Source organism: Suillus bovinus, assembly GCF_016758785.1.
Source record: "Suillus bovinus strain UH-Sbo-P2 chromosome Unknown EDB93scaffold_107, whole genome shotgun sequence".
Classification (NCBI taxonomy): domain Eukaryota; kingdom Fungi; phylum Basidiomycota; class Agaricomycetes; order Boletales; family Suillaceae; genus Suillus; species Suillus bovinus.
Genome location: NW_024542163.1, coordinates 50,870 through 67,318, shown reverse-complemented (window position 1 = coordinate 67,318; position 16,449 = coordinate 50,870). Strand labels below are relative to the sequence as shown.

Genomic DNA, 16,449 nt, shown 5'->3' with positions numbered 1-16,449 from the left:
GATACCGTCTCCGGCTTTGTATAGCCACTGCGAGTCGAACTGCTTATTGAATCCTACTATTTACCATCCATGCTGAAAGATTCAAAGTGTTGTGCAGCTGCATTGTTGGGATGTGCGGTTCCATGAGGTTAGCGCCACAATGAGCCCACATTGGTCCGTGTTGTACCTTGGAAAGATTATGGAATCCAGCAGAAGTACCAATAGTAGAAAGGAAAGAACTGTAGAGAGAACTATGAACACGCAGCGAAGCAATGGCATCTAATGCTAGTAGTTATCATTCTAGAGTATTTCAACGGTATCGATATCCATCTTATCAACCGATGCAATGTCTTTGACTCGTGCAATGATGCTATAGTCCGACGCGATCCTCTTGTATTCTCCGACATGCTGCTGCGCTAATAAAAGTGCGTCGAAAGGCTGTCCGAGGAGAACCATCAATCGCAACGCTCGTGAGCCAGACTCCTCTTCAACAGGTAAACCGCCGCCAGGTAACTGCTCAGAGTTGCTCACCAAGGACCCTGGCTCGGTCCAATTTCCTATGCTCTCTGTATCGTCTGCGAAGTCAGGCTGCTCTGCATAGTCGGGTACCTCGAGGAGATGCCGATCCCATGGACGGACAAGTAAGAACGTTTGCCGAATGGGCCTTGCCTGCGAGAACTGAATTAGGGTCTCTTCAGTGGTGATCAGCAGGTCGTGAAGCCCGTCTGCCTTGATTCCATACGTCATGGAAGTTTCCTGGGCTAGACCGTGCTTCCGTCTGACTTCCGTGACACGGAATGAAATGCAAGGCAGGTGAAGTCTGCAGTTTGCAAAGCGAGGAGCTCGAAGCTGTTCAAGTTGGCCATAAAATTTCAATGCAACATCTGCAGGCACAGTTTGTCGCAGCGAAAAGACTTGTCTGTGAATATGATTTTCGGACAAAGGTGAATGGGTGTGTGGATGGGTGGTGTAAGAGGTGATATGGGCTGGAAGACAGCTATTAAACTCGGAAGGTTCTCCGATCCAGTCGAGGACAGTGATGTCGCCTGACCGAGCCACAATTTCCTGTAGAAGCCGTCCGAGCGCGTTCTGCTTCTTCTCGCCATAAATGACAGGTAGGGTGATGCCGAAGATGCCAAATAATGAGTACGCAACGTCTTCTTGCACAGTAGTCACGCGCTTCGATGCCCATTGCAGCTTCTCTCGGGCATCGCTCATACCTGGACTGAAGGTCACCAGGGCCCGCGCATCTATGCCCGTCGCATCCTCCAACTCCTTCATGATTGCAGGGGACTCTTTGTGATTGTGAGAGCGATCGTCGAGATATAATGACCAATCCTTCCGATAGAAGATAACAACTTTCGGAGCGAGAAATTCTTGAAAGGTCCATCCTCGCGTGTTCCAAACACTCCTGGCAAGTGCACCGGGTTGGGATGAGGGAAGGACATCGCATAGGTAGACGATGGTAAGCGCTGAATGGCGGTACCAGACGAACATGGAGTTGACCGATTCTTGAAGCTCGCTATTGCTCTTCTTGTCAACGCAGCATGTGTCCATCCATGCCCAATGATACCCAGCATCGCGAACGACTTTGCAGAATGACTGCAGTTTTGCGATACCGCCGAGTCCCTTCAACTCGCGCACATCTTTATCCTGGATGTCTTGCAGCAGCACCTCCTTCTCTTCCCACCTGTGTGATAGCATGACACAACGGAAGTATTTTGCTACTACTTGGTTGATATCGTCTATTTGGAGGTCTGAGTGTTTTGTTGTGAATGACAAAAGTTGTTTGTACTCTGCACTCATTTTGAAGGCGTTTATTTGTGCCGCTCGATCGCACAAAAGACCCGTGGAGGTGTTAAGTAGACGTAGTGGGGCATATTCGAGTTCGATCAAAATAGCTTTTTGAATAGCGTCTTCTGCTTCAGATGGACACACATACTGCTGACGCAGATCTGCAGGGTGAGATAGTCAGTCATTTAGAGATTATGCGGGAGTGTTCCATGGCTTACAACATATCTGTGCATTGGCAGAAGAATCATCCAATTTAGACAACATGATTTTGAAGGCATTGATGGCTTCGTCGTAACGTTGTGCGCCACGCAGCGCCACATGTGTCAACTGGTATCCCACATGGGACGAAGGATTGAGTTCAGTGGCCTATGCATCGCCGGAGTCAACATGGGCCATAAAAACATGGATACAATCGCACCTTTCGCGCGTCGAGAAGCGCATCCTCCCATAGCCCTTTGCCTAACTTGGCCCTACCACGATTTGCAAAGACATCATCGGATGGAGAAGTTAGGTCGATTGCAGCCGAGTACAAGTCAATAGCAGTGTCAAATTCTTTTTCAGCGAGGGCAGTATCCCCGCCGGCAAGAAAGAGCCCGCTGCATATTTCTGTGAAAGCTAAGTGAAATAGTGAGGTTTGTAGCTTGCGCGACATTTCGAACTCCACACTTGCCGTGGGACCATTCAAGACAGATTGCCTTCGTTGCTTCGTCAATATTGTCCATCATATATCGGTATGATTTCACAGCATCTGAAAGTTTATCTGCCTGAAGGAGTGCATGACAACGTTGCTGGTGTGCGGTGAGCCACAGTGATTCGAGATCCCAGCCAAAGAGCTGGACAAGGGGCTAAGTTATGAAAAAGATTTCGTATGTGTATTCACGCACCACCACCAGATCCTCGTACAAAACATGTATGGGTAAACTCCACGAGAAGGCGCTGGAGTTGAGAACGGCTGTAAAATGTTCAGCAGCTTCTTCGTAGCGTGCGCCATCCAAAGCCTTGATTCCGAGTTGAATATGAATATATGCCTGATGAGCGAGTTGCAAAGATTAGTGTTGATGACCATGTGCGGATGGCACTTACTTCCACGACACAACACGCGAGAGTATCACCATTCGGACAACCGGTAACAAGTTCTTTAAGAAGCAGGTTTGCCTCATCATGTTGGTCCGCATTGAAGAGGGCGATGGCCTGAAATATGCGATGAAGTATGAGAGTACGGAAGCCAAATGTAACATACTTTGATCAAGATCAGGAAATGGAGGATTTGTGGATCTTGGTCCGTGTACATTGATGCAACATCAAATGCCGCCCTCGCATCTAGGACCTGGCCTTTTCCGCAGAGCGCAATACCCTTGGAGATGTAGCCTATCAATGAGGGCTGAATGATGATGGACTATGTCATCGTCGAGTTAGCCTTTTACAAGTGGGCCACGATCGGGGCATATGAATCACCTTTATTGCATCTTGAAGGGCGTGGTCCCAGTTGTGTCGTCGAGCCATCACGAATGAGCGATGAGCATAAGAAGTATGGTTGTTGGCATCGGTATTAATATCTTGCGTGAGTCGGTCTTCAGCGGTAGATAAGTCACCATCTAGGCATGCATCGCGGGCTGTAGTGATGGCGAGAATCTAGATAGAGCATGCTCGAATTATACTATGAGTCAACAATGGAAACCTACCTTCGGATGAAAATCATAAGGTACCGCCCACTCTGAGATCTTATCTTCACCTCCACTGAGGATGCGCTTGCCGTTCATGGAGAAAATGACACATAACGGCGTAGATGAGTGCTTGAAGGTTGCAATAATTCGTCCATCTGAGATCTGCCAGAGACAGATGTGGTTGTCATCAGATGCAGAGGCGACGAGTGTGCCAGCAGGATTAATGGCAATGACATTGATTTGGCTAGAGTGACCTCCTATCCAGGAATCGCCGACCTGCTTCCAGGTTGTTGTATCCCATTCGCGTATGGTAGGATCAGAACTACCGCCACCTGTGATAAGGCGTCCATTGGGCGTCCATGCAAGTGACCTGTTGAATGTGTGACCCTTGAAAGATGCAATAATCTTCCTCGTGCTTTGATTATAAATTTGGATATTGTCTTTTGTTGCGATGGCAAGAAGTTCTCCGGATGGCGAATACCGCACGCAATTGACAGAACCACACTTGATAGGATCTCCTTGTAGCTCCCAGGTTTCGGTGTTCCAGAGTTTCATCATCCCGTCACATGAACCAGTAGCCAGCACTGTTCCATCAGGAGAAAAATCCAGCGAGTAGATCCAACTGGAGTGGGCTTTGATGAGCTCGGTGAGTAATTCGCCAGTTTCTCCATGCCAGACGATGACCCCTCCCTTCAGATCACCGCTTGCTACCAATTGCCCATCTCGTGATACAGTCAATACCTGCACGTCACTGCGATGCCCCTCCATCTTCTTCAACACAACGCCTGTCTTCAAGTCCCATAACCGAAGCGTCTTGTCGCACGAGCCCGTAACCATCCGTCGTTTATCGGGGAGCACTGCGACTGCGGCCATTATGCACTCTTCATGACCTTTGAACTCTCGCAGGGGTGTGGTGATTGAAACGAACTCCGACATTTTCCTGAAAGTCGACGGCGTTGCGCGCGGTAGAGGTGGACTTTAAAGGAATTGTGTCTTTCTCTAAGCTCCAGAGGTGCGTGTATTTTATGGGTCAACCCGCTCATTTCAATGCGCACAGGAAACCTGAGGCTGTTCAGTTGTACCCGAAGGTCCATTGGCTTCTTATTGTGTCGTGTTCTTTTTCCTGTGTCCCATCATCTTCGAGATCAAGGAAAACCTCCTTTGGAAAAATTTCGAGAAGTTCTTCAGAGGGCGAATATTGTCCACATGACAGTACGGAATATTGCTTAGATGAGAACCTCGAGAAGGTGTAGTGGGTGGACATTCATCCGGAGGCAGACAGTGCGGTCACCCATAGAGGTGCGCAGCATTCTGAGCGACATCACCGACGATTCACCATGGCCAGTGCCAGTGATTTGCTGGCAATCACGCAACAGGTTACAGCATCTGTGAGATCTCGAATCGCGTTTTGAAAAAACACAAACGAGTCCGGTGGCACCCAGCTGGCCTAAGACGGCGAGAATCCATCGTGCTGCGTAAAAAAAATGTCTTCCGTAGTCAGACTATTAGATGGAAGATAGCTGCGCCTTCAGACTACTTCTTGATAGCGGTGCAACACAGACCTTAGTACTAGTCGGCCGCCACTGTATGGCTCATAGTTCAGTGAATTATACAACAGCGAACGCAGGAGTAAGAAGCATTGGGCTCACAAAATCTGACAATATCGACCAACAGTCTCATCGGTTTACTGATGGCCATGGTGCCAGTGAGAAAGTGCGTTCCGTCGAGGGCCTAGAGATCCTGAAGTCCACTGCATATGTTCAAGTTACCGTGACGTAAGTTCGAAGGCACGAGATTCGAGAACAACCCATTCGACACAGCTTTCTTGTACTTTCACTGCCTTTCTTGCTTCCTACCACTACGTACTACTCACAAGCTCTCTCAGACTGCTCGACTCCACTCTCATTTCATCGCACGCACCCGCCACTCCCTCTTAGCAGCAACATGCGTCTCGCTCTGATTATTTCGTAAGACTCCGACTCAAATTTCACCAATAGAAAATATACTCGACGCATCATTTTCGACCACAGAATTTTATTCAAGTTTCTGTTCTGTGAGCTGCTGTATCCCGCCCTCCCTCACGAGAGTCACCCTGGAATCTTTCGCGTAGGATTGAAACAATGTTTCGGGTTTCCAGCCTAAATCTCATTAAACGTTCCCCATTCATTACCATTTGTAAATCAGGTTCCGTTGACTAGCAATCAATCTGATTTCTTTCGTACCACGAAAAACTAACAGCAACGCATAGACTGGCGTCTCAAAGAGGAGCTAGGGTCTCAGCCCCAAAAAGTCTAGTTGTGCAGAGCGTGTTTGAATTATTGGTGCAATGAACGTCGAATGTCCGAACGTCCAGCTGCGTCGAAGTTGGGATGGTCACGATTGCGAATGGTAATAATGGTCAGCTTGTCGGGAATCGGCAGTACTATGGCACAGAGGGATTGACGGCCTGTATCTAGCAGGATCGAGCGAGTTTGTTGAGTGGTGTCCACAGGGCTTTCCGGCCCGATGCCAGTGCAGGGGTCGAACCTGTGCGTCAAAGATGAGCTGTGGGGGTGGGTTCGATCAGCTCATCGTCTATGATAGCGAAGCAGTCACTGGTGCGTCGGACACATGATATGTTAGCCGCTGTTGTATACTGATGAGGTATCTAGGATCTTACAACTCAAGCCCTTGTCCGCGCGATGATATGGGAGTGGCGGATGGCTGCAAAGACTGATGAGACTAGTGCTTAGTGCTTAGGATAAGAGAATCTGGCTGCGAGGTGGGCGAAGGCAAGAAACTTCGCGCGTAGACCAACTTCAACACGAGCCCTGTGCCTCGACCAATTGGGAACACCATCAAGCTCGAGCTCACAAAAGTAATCAGAAACATGATATCAGAGATTGCGCAAGGATGAGCTACGTCTCTAAATTCATCAACACCTAAAGACTAAAAACTAGATATACTTGATTGGATTTGGTTGATTTACAGGTACGTGCAGCGGAGAAGCGAGAATGTCATCCATGATTCCTTGTGTACAGTGCAAAAGCATATAAGTCGTGATGCAATGCTATAACCCGAACAAAAAATAGATATTATATGTAGGAGACCATTGAAGATACCGGGAATATACGACGACGCAGCTCACCGCCACCATGGAGGAGGACCAGACATCCCGGGTCCTCCCGGCCTCGCGTAACCACTGCGAGTCGAACTGCTTCTTGAATCTAGTCCGCTATCCATGTTGAAAGATCCATAGTGCTGTGCAGCTGCATTGTTGGGTTGATTCCCTAATGATCCCGTGTTGGTCCGCGTTGTACCATGGAAAGATTGTAATTCACCTGTCGCCAGGGAGTATGTGTCCAGTATGTTAGATGTGGTAGATGTAGATGATGACGACGAGGATGACGATGACGATGACAGCGAGCCTGCTGTTTGAGGAAAAACTGCGCTAGACATGACACTAGATGATGGAGGCGCTCCGAAGGTACTCCGTGGAGCCGGCACAGGATCATGGAAGCCGGAAGTCGCACTGATGAAACCAGTTCTTCCAATTTCATAATCGACATCCATTGGAGAAGATGGGAAATGTGGGCCGCTATCCTGCGTTATCTCAGGCACTCGACGAGTGGCTCGATTTGTCAACCCAAACCAGGAAGTCGGACGCGAAAGTGCTGGGCGACTTGACACATTAGGACGAGGTCCGCTGACGTTCTGGACAGATGGGAAGGTACGGGGTCCCGTACTGCTCTGGGCCGCACTGGCAGTGGAGCTGGGAGGTTGATGATAAGGATCCGAGTGCTGTGAACCGTGGGATTGCTCTGGACGTGGTGGGTGGATGTGGAGATAGTGATGATGATGATGATGGAAATGAGTTCCACTACCATTCAACCTTGTCGCCGCCACTGGCTCTGCAGGGGTACCAACAATTGTTTGGACACGGGATAATGACTGTTGCTGGGTACCACTCCCTGATTGGGCATTGGACCCTCGGCGAGCGCGATTGATTAATTCACCTAAACGCATGCCAACAACCCCAGAGGAAGAGTCTGAACTCGACGTCCGTCCGTGATTGCTGCTTGCTCCCACTTCAGGTTCTCTCGACCCTGGCCCACCAGCCCCCGTACTTGTCATTATGCTTGCCTTATATGGGCATTTTGGAGAATTCTTGACCTTTTTGCGACATACAGGGCAAGTATTCGCTGTCTTGAGCCATTGCTGGAAGCGTAACTCGTCAGCAAGCGACAAAAAAAAGACAGAAGAAGCCAATTGTACCTCTAAACAAGCCTTATGCAACCAATGGGTACATTCGACGAGTTTTGTGACAGGATCATCGTGCCCATACTGCAAAAAAGAGGTAAGTATGATACGTCACTTAAATGAATTGACAGATACGTGCATCATCTAAACATATTGGACATCGTGTCTCGCTGTCTTCTTTAGCCCATGCTTGATAGGTTCCCGTTGGAAGCGAGGCAATGACATCAGCAGGCGTGGCTCTCGACCTGACTTCCCCAAGCGTTTCGCCTAGCGACAACAATCCCTCATACGACGAGTCAAATAGCTCATCCGGCTTTGTCCGAAAAGAAAAACATGAGGAACATTCCAGTGAGCACAGCACAGCACACACCATATAATCACCCATATTTCTTCTTGTCATCGTCCGGAACATCGATCTAATGCGAGTACCCTCTGCTCGTGGTATTCCGCGTGTAAGACCAGCCCGCTGCCTCAAGGTGCGAATGGGCGTCCGTTCTTCGGGCGGCGCCGCTTCTTGCCGTTCTCGAGGCCGGTCTGGAATGTTTCGGTATGGATTGTGGGTGATAGTAGCAGGACTACTGGAAGTGAATGATGATCCGGAGCTTGTAGGAGTGGATGAACCCTGAAGCAGTGGAGACCGCCATGGAAGCAATGTGAGGCGATTAGCATTCCCAGGTCTCCCGGAGGGCACCTGGTGAGGCTGAGAAATATTGCGCCTGGATGCTAAGTCAGATCGTTCGTTATTGGGACCATATCGCTCCATCATGTCGCGCATTGTTCTCATTCTTTCATATTCACGATCCTGAGGTTGTTGTATCGACGAATCCCATGAAGAGCGAGGGACAGGGTTGTGTGCAGGGGCGTCACGCCTACTGCTAGACCAGAATGGATCAAGAGGCAAACTTTGAACACCCCTCTCTGCTTCATTCAATCGATGCCTCGCAAGATGTTCGTCGCTCGACTGTCCTCTCAATGGAGGGATACGTCCCCGTACAGCAGTGAAGGCGCCATTGCCCTGCGTGGATGTGTTGTGAGAGTCGCCGCCAAAAGCCAGGGAACTTGCTGAAGCAGCAGGCTCTGGCATCATATGCCTCGATGTAAACCGTGCACTAAAGTAATAAGGAACATTCAGGAAATGGTTCGATGGGGGTTATACTTAACACTGACCTCGAGGCTGCTGTACGTTCCCTTCCACGCCTCGGCTGCACAAATATGTCAGTGCTAAATGTGTCACGTGATTAATTAGAGGACACACCAAGATACCAATGTAAGAATCTATGTCATCGCTATCGTTATCTTCATCCGAGTTCCCGAATGAAAACGTAGTGGAAAGTCCATGAGGGGCAGGTGTAGGCTCTAATTCTAACACACGGAGTTCATCGCGTCCTTGATTCGCTTGTATCGACCGCCGCAAAGAATCGCGGTATATTCCAGGCGGGAACATATCCAAGTTAACGTTGCTGAAAGGATGCGATCTCGCAGATGTGTCAGCGTTAGACGCGCGTGGTCGTTCCAATGATATGTGCGGTGGAGAGCGTGAGCGAGCAGCACGCAAGGTGTGAAGAGGTGGCGTGGGTGGACGATAAACATACGGTGGCTGCGCGTCTTCCTCCACTGAGTTTGTTGAACCCGGCATAGCGTTGATCGTGGTGAACACAGGGTCAAAGATGCTATCGGGCGAGTCTTCAGGAGAGAGGTGATTGCGGTCTCTTGACATAGATCTGTTATTCGCACTTCTTGTCTGGGGATGTCTATGTTCAGATAAAATTTCTGAAAATCGGACTCTCTCCCATTCGTTCAAGCCTCTGCGAGGAAACTGAGAAGGTGACCCAGAACCATTTGATAGGAACGATCTTGAAGGAAGATCGCTCGTTCGAGCAGACGACAAAGAAGATGTGTTCGAGGAGTCCGCTTCACCAGCTATAAGACGCCTCAAACGAGCAGCAGCAGTTGATATGTCTGCACTGTCTCGAGGAGCCTCGTCAGAGTTGTGACGTGAATCAGACAATTGGGTGCGAAGATGCGCCCTGGCGTTGGTACGTCGATGCTCCGCAGCACTTTCTGACACCAACGAGTTGCTGGACATTGTTGTGGCAGACGTATACAGACGGGAATGAAAGCGGTAGCGAACCGGAGGATTTGGCAGCTCGTGTCGGGAAGGCGACCCAGACAATGAACGAGCTGATTGAGAAGATTAGTGAATTTGGTTTAGATAAATGCGTTGCACCTTACCAGTTTCTACACCACGCTCGAGTAACCCGCGGGCATTATGAAGACCTTGAATGATCTCATGGACACTATCCGGATGAGAAGCGTCGTCGTCGTCTTCATCATTTTCGGCGGCAATATCGTAACGGTTGTGGACCGTCACCCTGCGCCGTCGCTCGTGATCGATGGGGTCCTCTCCGCCAAGATCAGCTAAGTAACGGTCAAATGACAACTCTGCTTCGTCGGAATCTTCAACTGCCTGTTCTCTGGAAAACGAAGAGAGAACCTCCGAGAGTGGGCGAACTGGCAATATTTGTAAACACCAGGAATGAATAGGCATGAAAGCCATACCTGAGCCACGCGAGGGTTCGATAACTGGTCTAGCACGCGCAGCAACCTCTTGGTATCCGTCAGTCGAGCGAGAAGGTGATGAGTTGTGGTGCTGGATTGTATTTGACGTATCCCGTTGTCTCTCCTCTTCAGCACCATAGATGTGAGAAGTGGAGTCTCCAAGCACTGGAACAGATTGTAGCTTTTAGTCAACGTAATCATCATCTGTGTGGGACAGAGCACCGACCAGAGGATGACGTAGAAGTGCCTGCTGACGTGTGCGCAGAGCTCGTAGATCTCCAGCTGGCATCTGAATGGGTAGTACGTCTTGCGGCCTGCGGCCTAGCAGCCAGCTCTGAAATTGGTGGCTCAAATATGCTGTCAAGTAATCCTGGACGTGTGACTACGTCTGGCGACGGCCTAACTGGTGATGAAGAACGTGGGGGGGCAAGAGTAGCCCATGTCAGATTGGATGAGCCAGAGCTTGATACACGATGGACACCTTGCCTGCCGACTACATCGGACGATGATGCAGCGGCCGGTGAAGGACGGGAGGAGGCAAGAGCAGCCCATGACAAATTTGATGACCCATAACTTGACCCACGATGGACAGCTTGCCTGCCGTCGGGTCCATTTAAGGCATCAGTGTTGTTTCTTTCATTTTGCAGGACTGACGGTACGGCGGCAAGGGATCCGTTGAGAAATTCGTCGGATCCTCGGATAGATGCGTTCGTCCTCGTTGATGAAGAGATTGACGGAGATGGGCGGTGTGAAGGAGTAGAATTGGAGGTATTACTTGATGAGGTAGTATAGCCAGGACATGATAAGCCTGTCAGCGGGTGTATGTAATCAGTGCTAGTGTGTATGTAACAGATCAAAGAGACAACTACCATCTGATGCTTGGAAAGATAACGAGTCAGCCTGTCTGGGAGCCGCAGTGTGTGTACTCCCAGACCCAATGGAAGTAGTTGTATCGGTGAAATATTGACCACGGCGATCCTCCCCAGATGTGTGTGATGAGCCTGGTGAAGCTCCAAAATGAGTCCAGTCCCAACTGTCAAATGCTTCGGTGGCATCATTTGAAGATTCGCGTGGGGACAGAGCGGGAGATGCGGTAGGGTGCCAAGACGGAGTACGTGAGTGTGAACGCCGGAGGACTGCAATGTGACTATCAAATTCGCTGAATCGTTCTAAGGAGCTTCTAAGAGCGTCATGTGCAGTAGATGGTACTACTTCTGGCGGAGGTGCGGGACGTGGGATGTCCAAGGAAAAAACAGAGCTATCTGACATGTCCTCATCCTGAGGTTCGGTCACGGTGCTCGGTAGCACAGGCGTTGAGACTAAAGTACCTGGAGTAGAAGCAACGGCAGGAGATGGATAAGCTGATGATCTCCTGTTCTGGTCAAGAGAAAGGTTATGGTCGTTGGTAGTAGAGCCCTCGCTCAGCGAGGCGCTCGATCGCGCGGAATTGTATTCGGAGGACCTGGAGGAGTCTGCAGAATGATTGCTGGCAGAGGAGCTGCTCGTACTCCTTGCCCTCTTGTTTCTTTCATTGCCGCCACTGGAGCCTGTCGGAACATTATGGTTTGTTGTGCCACTCCCGCTGGCTTGGAGAGCGCTGGTCATTGGAGAGCCCGAATCGTAGCCAAACTGTTCAAACGTCCGCTTGAACGATGTTGCATTTGGCGCGAAAGAGACATGAAGGTGAGAGGGATATTCTGAAGACATGGATGTAGACCACAAGGTCCACTGAGAAGTAAGAACAAAGGAAAAAGGGGGTCCTAGCTAGTCACGTAGTGATGGTAATTACAAGTCCCACCCTTAACGGGCATATACGTGCTGAGTCAATTCAACCCTTCGCTCCGATCATCGTCGTCTCTTCATCCGAATCTCTCTCAGTCGAGTGATGGTCTGAGCTCATCACAGGATCCAGTGCACAATATGTGTTTCCGTCAACGCAATTACCATGATTGCAACGCCTCGAGGAGCTAGAACTAGAATAGTTCTAGTTCGACCTGTGCGCAACGTTGTGTAGTCCTACTGCACCATTATTCTATTCAGAATACTTGATTTCGGGCACCTCGGCCGCATAAATTGGATGGTGATACTTTCAACGTTGCAGGCGGCCGTTAGTATCACCATACTTTGGGTTCCAAGTAGTTCTGGGCAGCAGTGCGGGCATTTTACTGTTCTATATGGGATTTCCTCACATGCTGGTGGTATCATTGCACAGGATTCGGAGACGACACGGTGCGGTATCAACATGTCAACAAGCCACAGCTGGCAACGCTTGCAGTGATTAATTTACCTTCACAAATCAATGCGTCATCCTGGCTCCTCAGCCCAGTGACTAAGTGCATAGTCACCTATGCACTTGTGGTAATTCTGACGTATCATTGTGTTTCATCGTGGCTAACTTCAAGCAGCTCCAGTTATGATTCAACTGGCAAAATGGAGTCACTCGCTGCATATTATGATACAGGTGTGTACGACACAAAGTTATAGTAATCCCGAAACCATGAAATTAATTTACCGATGTAGTGCATAACGCTATGACGTTCATTTTAACTAGAATTCCACACTGTGGTGTTGCGTTTCACCAGGACGTGCCAATTTGCCAGCATCACGCATGCAGAGAGGCGTAGCAAAGCTACGCCTTAACTCGATGGCCGCACAATGTTTGCATGCAACAGGAGTGCAAGTAGTCACAGTTCCCAACGCGCAAGCATTGTGTGCGGTACTGCTGTGAATTTATCATATTCTCACGTCAGCACAACCCTCTATTACCGTAATTCTGACAACTTACTTTTATACATCTGCCCACAGAACAGGTAAGCAGGCTGACAATGATAAGTCCTATGCCTGCAAAAGATGCTGCTAGGATTACCCCGACCATGCATACTTTCAAAGAGGTTTCGTCGATGTTGAACCTTCTGAGCGTACAAGTATTGGATATTCCTGAGTCATTGTTTGCTGTACTAGGTACAGTGAGCAAGGGAGGCTTGGTCACGGTCGGCGGCGCAGGCATTACTGGACACCGAACATGAAGCTTGCGCAACAATTTGAGCAGGGCAGACTCACTGCTGGTCACCGATCCTGCGGCTTCGGCAGGTGCAGAAGCCGTACTTCCAGACTCCAGCGTATCCGAGGCAAAAGTCATAAAGTCACGACTACTTCCTATAGAAGAAGAATCTGGGTAATTCCCCTGCGTCCTGGACAGCAAATTCCTATTAATCTATGAATACGCGATGGATGCGGGATGACATACTTACATGGTGACAGAGGACCCGGCAATAGATAGCCGTCGTGCCGTATTAGATCCTGCAGGTGCCGCCAGGATGATGATGATGGTATGAAGTAACACAAACATCATTAAAAGCTTCATGCAGGGCAGCCAATGGATCTGGGGTGTGATCTTTGGCGCGTTCTATGGTTGACATTTGTCTGGCTTTTGAACCAGTAAGCGATGATAACGCTATGGGTGTACGGGGTGGGACTTGATGAGCATTCCAGGGAATCAGTGGTATGGCATGTTGGTTAGTTGTCGTAGTAGCTGTCGCATTTCGGGGCACTCATACAACGTGTACTTTGTCATTTAAGCCACCCTATCCTGGTATCTGATTTCATTTCCACCGGGTGAAACTTGCTGTGTACCCAGGCTACGCAGATCCACTCGATGAGGATTTTTCCCTTTATCTGATATCTAGGTTCACAGAACGTTCCATCATAAGACAACCAGCCGTGGACATCGGCATAATACACTTAAACCGCGGACTCGGGCTCCTCATGAGCAAGGTTCCGAGTACTTGTGCCAAACTTACGCAGTACTGCGGCTGACTAGAATGCGAACGCCACAGTTCGTTTTGGTGCTTTCCTAATCTAGAACTAGCTAATGATATTTTTCAGGGCAATTTCAAGACATTTCGTAAAGCATAAGAACGGTGTAGGGCTTTCGTCACGCTGATGCGGGTTCCTAGGTGACACTACTTATAGACCAGCAGGTACTCAGACTATGTCAATGAAATTGGCGCGCGTCGGGGGAGCTAGGCTTTCAGTTACATTGGCCTGCCATTCCACCCGATTGATAACTGGACCTTAATCAATATAACCCGAGGTACGGCTACCACTGAATTCAGGTATCTCTAGCATGGAGTATTGAAGATAGATCCATCACTACGCAGTAACAACTATCTCTCTCGACAACAAGTCTAGAGACGTGTATACAAATATATCTATGTACACTATGTGTGTGGATACCGATGCCAATGTGAGAAACCATATATGCCGCAAGACAACCTAGCCAGGACAAGCTCAGTCTCATCGAGACGTTTCGTGTAAGATTACATTGCCCATGAGAAAGAAAACACATGTATACTTGCAAGAAAGCAGTACCCTCCGTTGCGCCAAAAAACACATCCTCAATCAAAACGGCGACCGCGATGATTCCCACACCTCGGGAAACGGGTACCACATAGCTGGCAGCTGGCACAGCTCGATAGCCCCTCCTCTTCTCCGACTAATTTCGAAGTCTAGCCACGCGTCCTGGTAACGGTGGGTCCCTGCGCGTTTCCTATACTCAAACCCGACTTTGCCGAGCAGCTTGAGGCCCATCGCGAGGGCCTTGGCACAGTCTTTGCGTACTATGCGCCATGACTCAAATTCATCGACATCATCGTACTCTGGGAATTGCATGCAGATGCGCAGATCTCGAAGGGCAGATAGAGGGGACAGTGCTTCGAGGAACTCTTGCTACGGTGATGACACATGCCAAGATCAGCCCACGTTTAGCATAGATCTTTGATCAAGCCTTAGGGAAGATACGTACCCAGCTTGATACAGATTTACCATCGTGGTAACCACATCGCTCGATCTCTAGCGTCTGAAGGTGAGGGCAGTTGGAGGTGATGGACCAACACACGTTGGGCGTGAGCTTGTCCTCGATGATAATGCGCAAGTGATTCAGCTCACAGCCGCTCGCGGCAACATCTGCGAGCACACGGTCAACTTCTGCTTGGCCAAGCGCAATAGGCCAACGAGGAAGATCCACGATAGCGAGAATGGCAAGTCGCCGGAGAGATGACATGTAATTGAGAATTCCACCAAGCTTGCAAGCGTTTGATATGGCGAAATCAGTAAGAGTTGCGAGCTTTGCTGTGTGCGCAGGATCAGGAGGATCATCGTGCCCAAGAACATAGAACTCCTGCGCTTTGCTTTGCGCGAAGAGTAGGCGCAGATCCCGTAATGCATCCATACGTGCAAGTACGTCGAAAAGTTGTACGTGCGCTGGCGCCTCGTACGGCTGCGTAACCGGAACATTGCCGGTGAGCACAAAGGTTTTCAGAGACGGCCAATCTATTCTGGATAGAGCACCAAAAGAGCATAAACTGCCGGACAGCTCTAGATGTGTGATGTGTGTCGCGTGCGTCTTGACAAATGCGATGGAGGCTTGTGTTTCTTGGACTTGCCTCAAGTTGGCCTGCGAGCGATACTTCCTCCTCCAGTCACGTATGAAGTACGTGATGTCAGAAAACCTTGGATCTGTCGGTCCATCACCGATGCGAAGCGTCTGCCCAACAGGTGTAAGAGAAATCTGCTTGAACGTAACGGGGGAGATAGATGTTATGCCTATTTGAAGCGGCGTGTCGATGAATGCGATGGCGCTGAGGGATCGCGAGAGACCCAATGATTGAAAAAGGGACCGGGATATGATGAAGGGGCAACTCAATGTCACCTTCGACAGTTTGGGCATTTTTTCAATCGCCAAATTGAATTTGACCAGGTCGCGAGGGATATAATTACCATCTTTGTCTATCGTTCCCCACTTGAGGCGAGTGGGTTCTGTCCATTCATCAAACCATTCTAACCGAAAGTGCCTTTAGGCCGAAAATCAGGGTGAATCCTGATGCTGTGGGAGAGGGGAACGACAACGACGGGCTCACCTGATATATGGCCAAAGCCCTTCAGGGAAGAAATGAAGGCCTGATTCATTGTCAGCCTTGGATTTATGGGGCCACCGCACCTCAGAGAAGAGGTAGGGGAGACATGACTCGCGGAAAGATCGAGTTGTGCTGGCAAGGGTCAAAAGCGCAGACGGTGAGCCCCCATTACTGGACAAGAGATCGTTGATGAGGATGTGTGTTATGTCCGCGTTCAAGATAGACATGACGGGACGAGAGGGATATATCGTATGCACGGTGTAAAAATTGGAGAAGGTATTTGGACCAATTGTGTTGGG

General features: G+C 49.4%; 5 protein-coding genes across 5 annotated transcripts; all 5 read right to left on the bottom strand.

The window, feature by feature from the left end:
• Positions 1 to 279: 279 nt before the first annotated feature.
• Positions 280 to 4,373, bottom strand: EDB93DRAFT_1255969 (uncharacterized protein; the record flags this gene model as incomplete). Its single annotated transcript, XM_041453874.1, has 9 exons — positions 280 to 1,934; positions 1,992 to 2,139; positions 2,192 to 2,369; positions 2,440 to 2,606; positions 2,658 to 2,801; positions 2,857 to 2,964; positions 3,014 to 3,169; positions 3,229 to 3,405; positions 3,456 to 4,373. The coding sequence occupies 9 exons, from the start codon at positions 4,371 to 4,373 to the stop codon at positions 280 to 282; spliced, it is 3,651 nt and encodes a 1,216-aa protein (XP_041302035.1).
• Positions 4,374 to 7,699: 3,326 nt separating this feature from the next.
• EDB93DRAFT_84221 (uncharacterized protein) lies at positions 7,700 to 8,809 on the bottom strand. Its single transcript, XM_041457663.1, has 2 exons — positions 8,047 to 8,809; positions 7,700 to 7,989 (listed from the first exon to the last, which is right to left on the bottom strand). The coding sequence occupies exons 1-2, from the start codon at positions 8,761 to 8,763 to the stop codon at positions 7,792 to 7,794; spliced, it is 915 nt and encodes a 304-aa protein (XP_041302034.1). The 5' UTR covers positions 8,764 to 8,809; the 3' UTR covers positions 7,700 to 7,791.
• A 725-nt stretch (positions 8,810 to 9,534) lies between these two features.
• On the bottom strand, positions 9,535 to 12,071 carry EDB93DRAFT_84240 (uncharacterized protein). The gene is made up of 6 exons (XM_041457664.1): positions 11,105 to 12,071; positions 10,462 to 11,043; positions 10,236 to 10,400; positions 9,909 to 10,187; positions 9,808 to 9,857; positions 9,535 to 9,754 (listed from the first exon to the last, which is right to left on the bottom strand). Exons 1-6 carry the CDS (start codon positions 11,940 to 11,942, stop codon positions 9,677 to 9,679), a joined length of 1,992 nt encoding a protein of 663 aa, XP_041302033.1. The 5' UTR covers positions 11,943 to 12,071; the 3' UTR covers positions 9,535 to 9,676.
• Positions 12,072 to 12,671: 600 nt separating this feature from the next.
• Positions 12,672 to 13,972, bottom strand: EDB93DRAFT_84181 (uncharacterized protein). Its single transcript, XM_041457662.1, has 4 exons — positions 13,487 to 13,972; positions 13,296 to 13,441; positions 13,021 to 13,244; positions 12,672 to 12,957 (listed from the first exon to the last, which is right to left on the bottom strand). The coding sequence occupies exons 1-4, from the start codon at positions 13,597 to 13,599 to the stop codon at positions 12,865 to 12,867; spliced, it is 576 nt and encodes a 191-aa protein (XP_041302032.1). The 5' UTR covers positions 13,600 to 13,972; the 3' UTR covers positions 12,672 to 12,864.
• A 664-nt stretch (positions 13,973 to 14,636) lies between these two features.
• On the bottom strand, positions 14,637 to 16,377 carry EDB93DRAFT_1094976 (uncharacterized protein; the record flags this gene model as incomplete). The annotated part of the gene is made up of 3 exons (XM_041446652.1): positions 14,637 to 14,963; positions 15,040 to 16,087; positions 16,154 to 16,377. The coding sequence occupies 3 exons, from the start codon at positions 16,375 to 16,377 to the stop codon at positions 14,637 to 14,639; spliced, it is 1,599 nt and encodes a 532-aa protein (XP_041302031.1).
• Positions 16,378 to 16,449: the final 72 nt, after the last annotated feature.

Bases quoted from the DNA above. Each gene is read 5' to 3' on its own strand.
- EDB93DRAFT_84221 (XM_041457663.1), bottom strand. From the start codon at position 8,763: ATGATGCCAGAGCCTGCTGCTTCAGCAAGTTCCCTGGCTTTTGGCGGC. The intron at 7,990-8,046 runs GTGTGTGCTGTG...TTTCGGACAAAG, and splicing joins GAAATATGGGTGATTATATG to CCGGATGAGCTATTTGACTC.
- EDB93DRAFT_84181 (XM_041457662.1), bottom strand. From the start codon at position 13,599: ATGAAGCTTTTAATGATGTTTGTGTTACTTCATACCATCATCATCATC. The intron at 13,245-13,295 runs GTGAGTCTGCCC...TTCGGTGTCCAG, and splicing joins CGCAGGATCGGTGACCAGCA to TAATGCCTGCGCCGCCGACC. The intron at 12,958-13,020 runs GTAAGTTGTCAG...ATAAATTCACAG, and splicing joins CTGTGGGCAGATGTATAAAA to CAGTACCGCACACAATGCTT.
- EDB93DRAFT_84240 (XM_041457664.1), bottom strand. From the start codon at position 11,942: ATGTCTTCAGAATATCCCTCTCACCTTCATGTCTCTTTCGCGCCAAAT. The intron at 10,188-10,235 runs GTATGGCTTTCA...AAATATTGCCAG, and splicing joins CGAACCCTCGCGTGGCTCAG to TTCGCCCACTCTCGGAGGTT. The intron at 9,858-9,908 runs GTAAGGTGCAAC...CTTCTCAATCAG, and splicing joins CGAGCGTGGTGTAGAAACTG to CTCGTTCATTGTCTGGGTCG.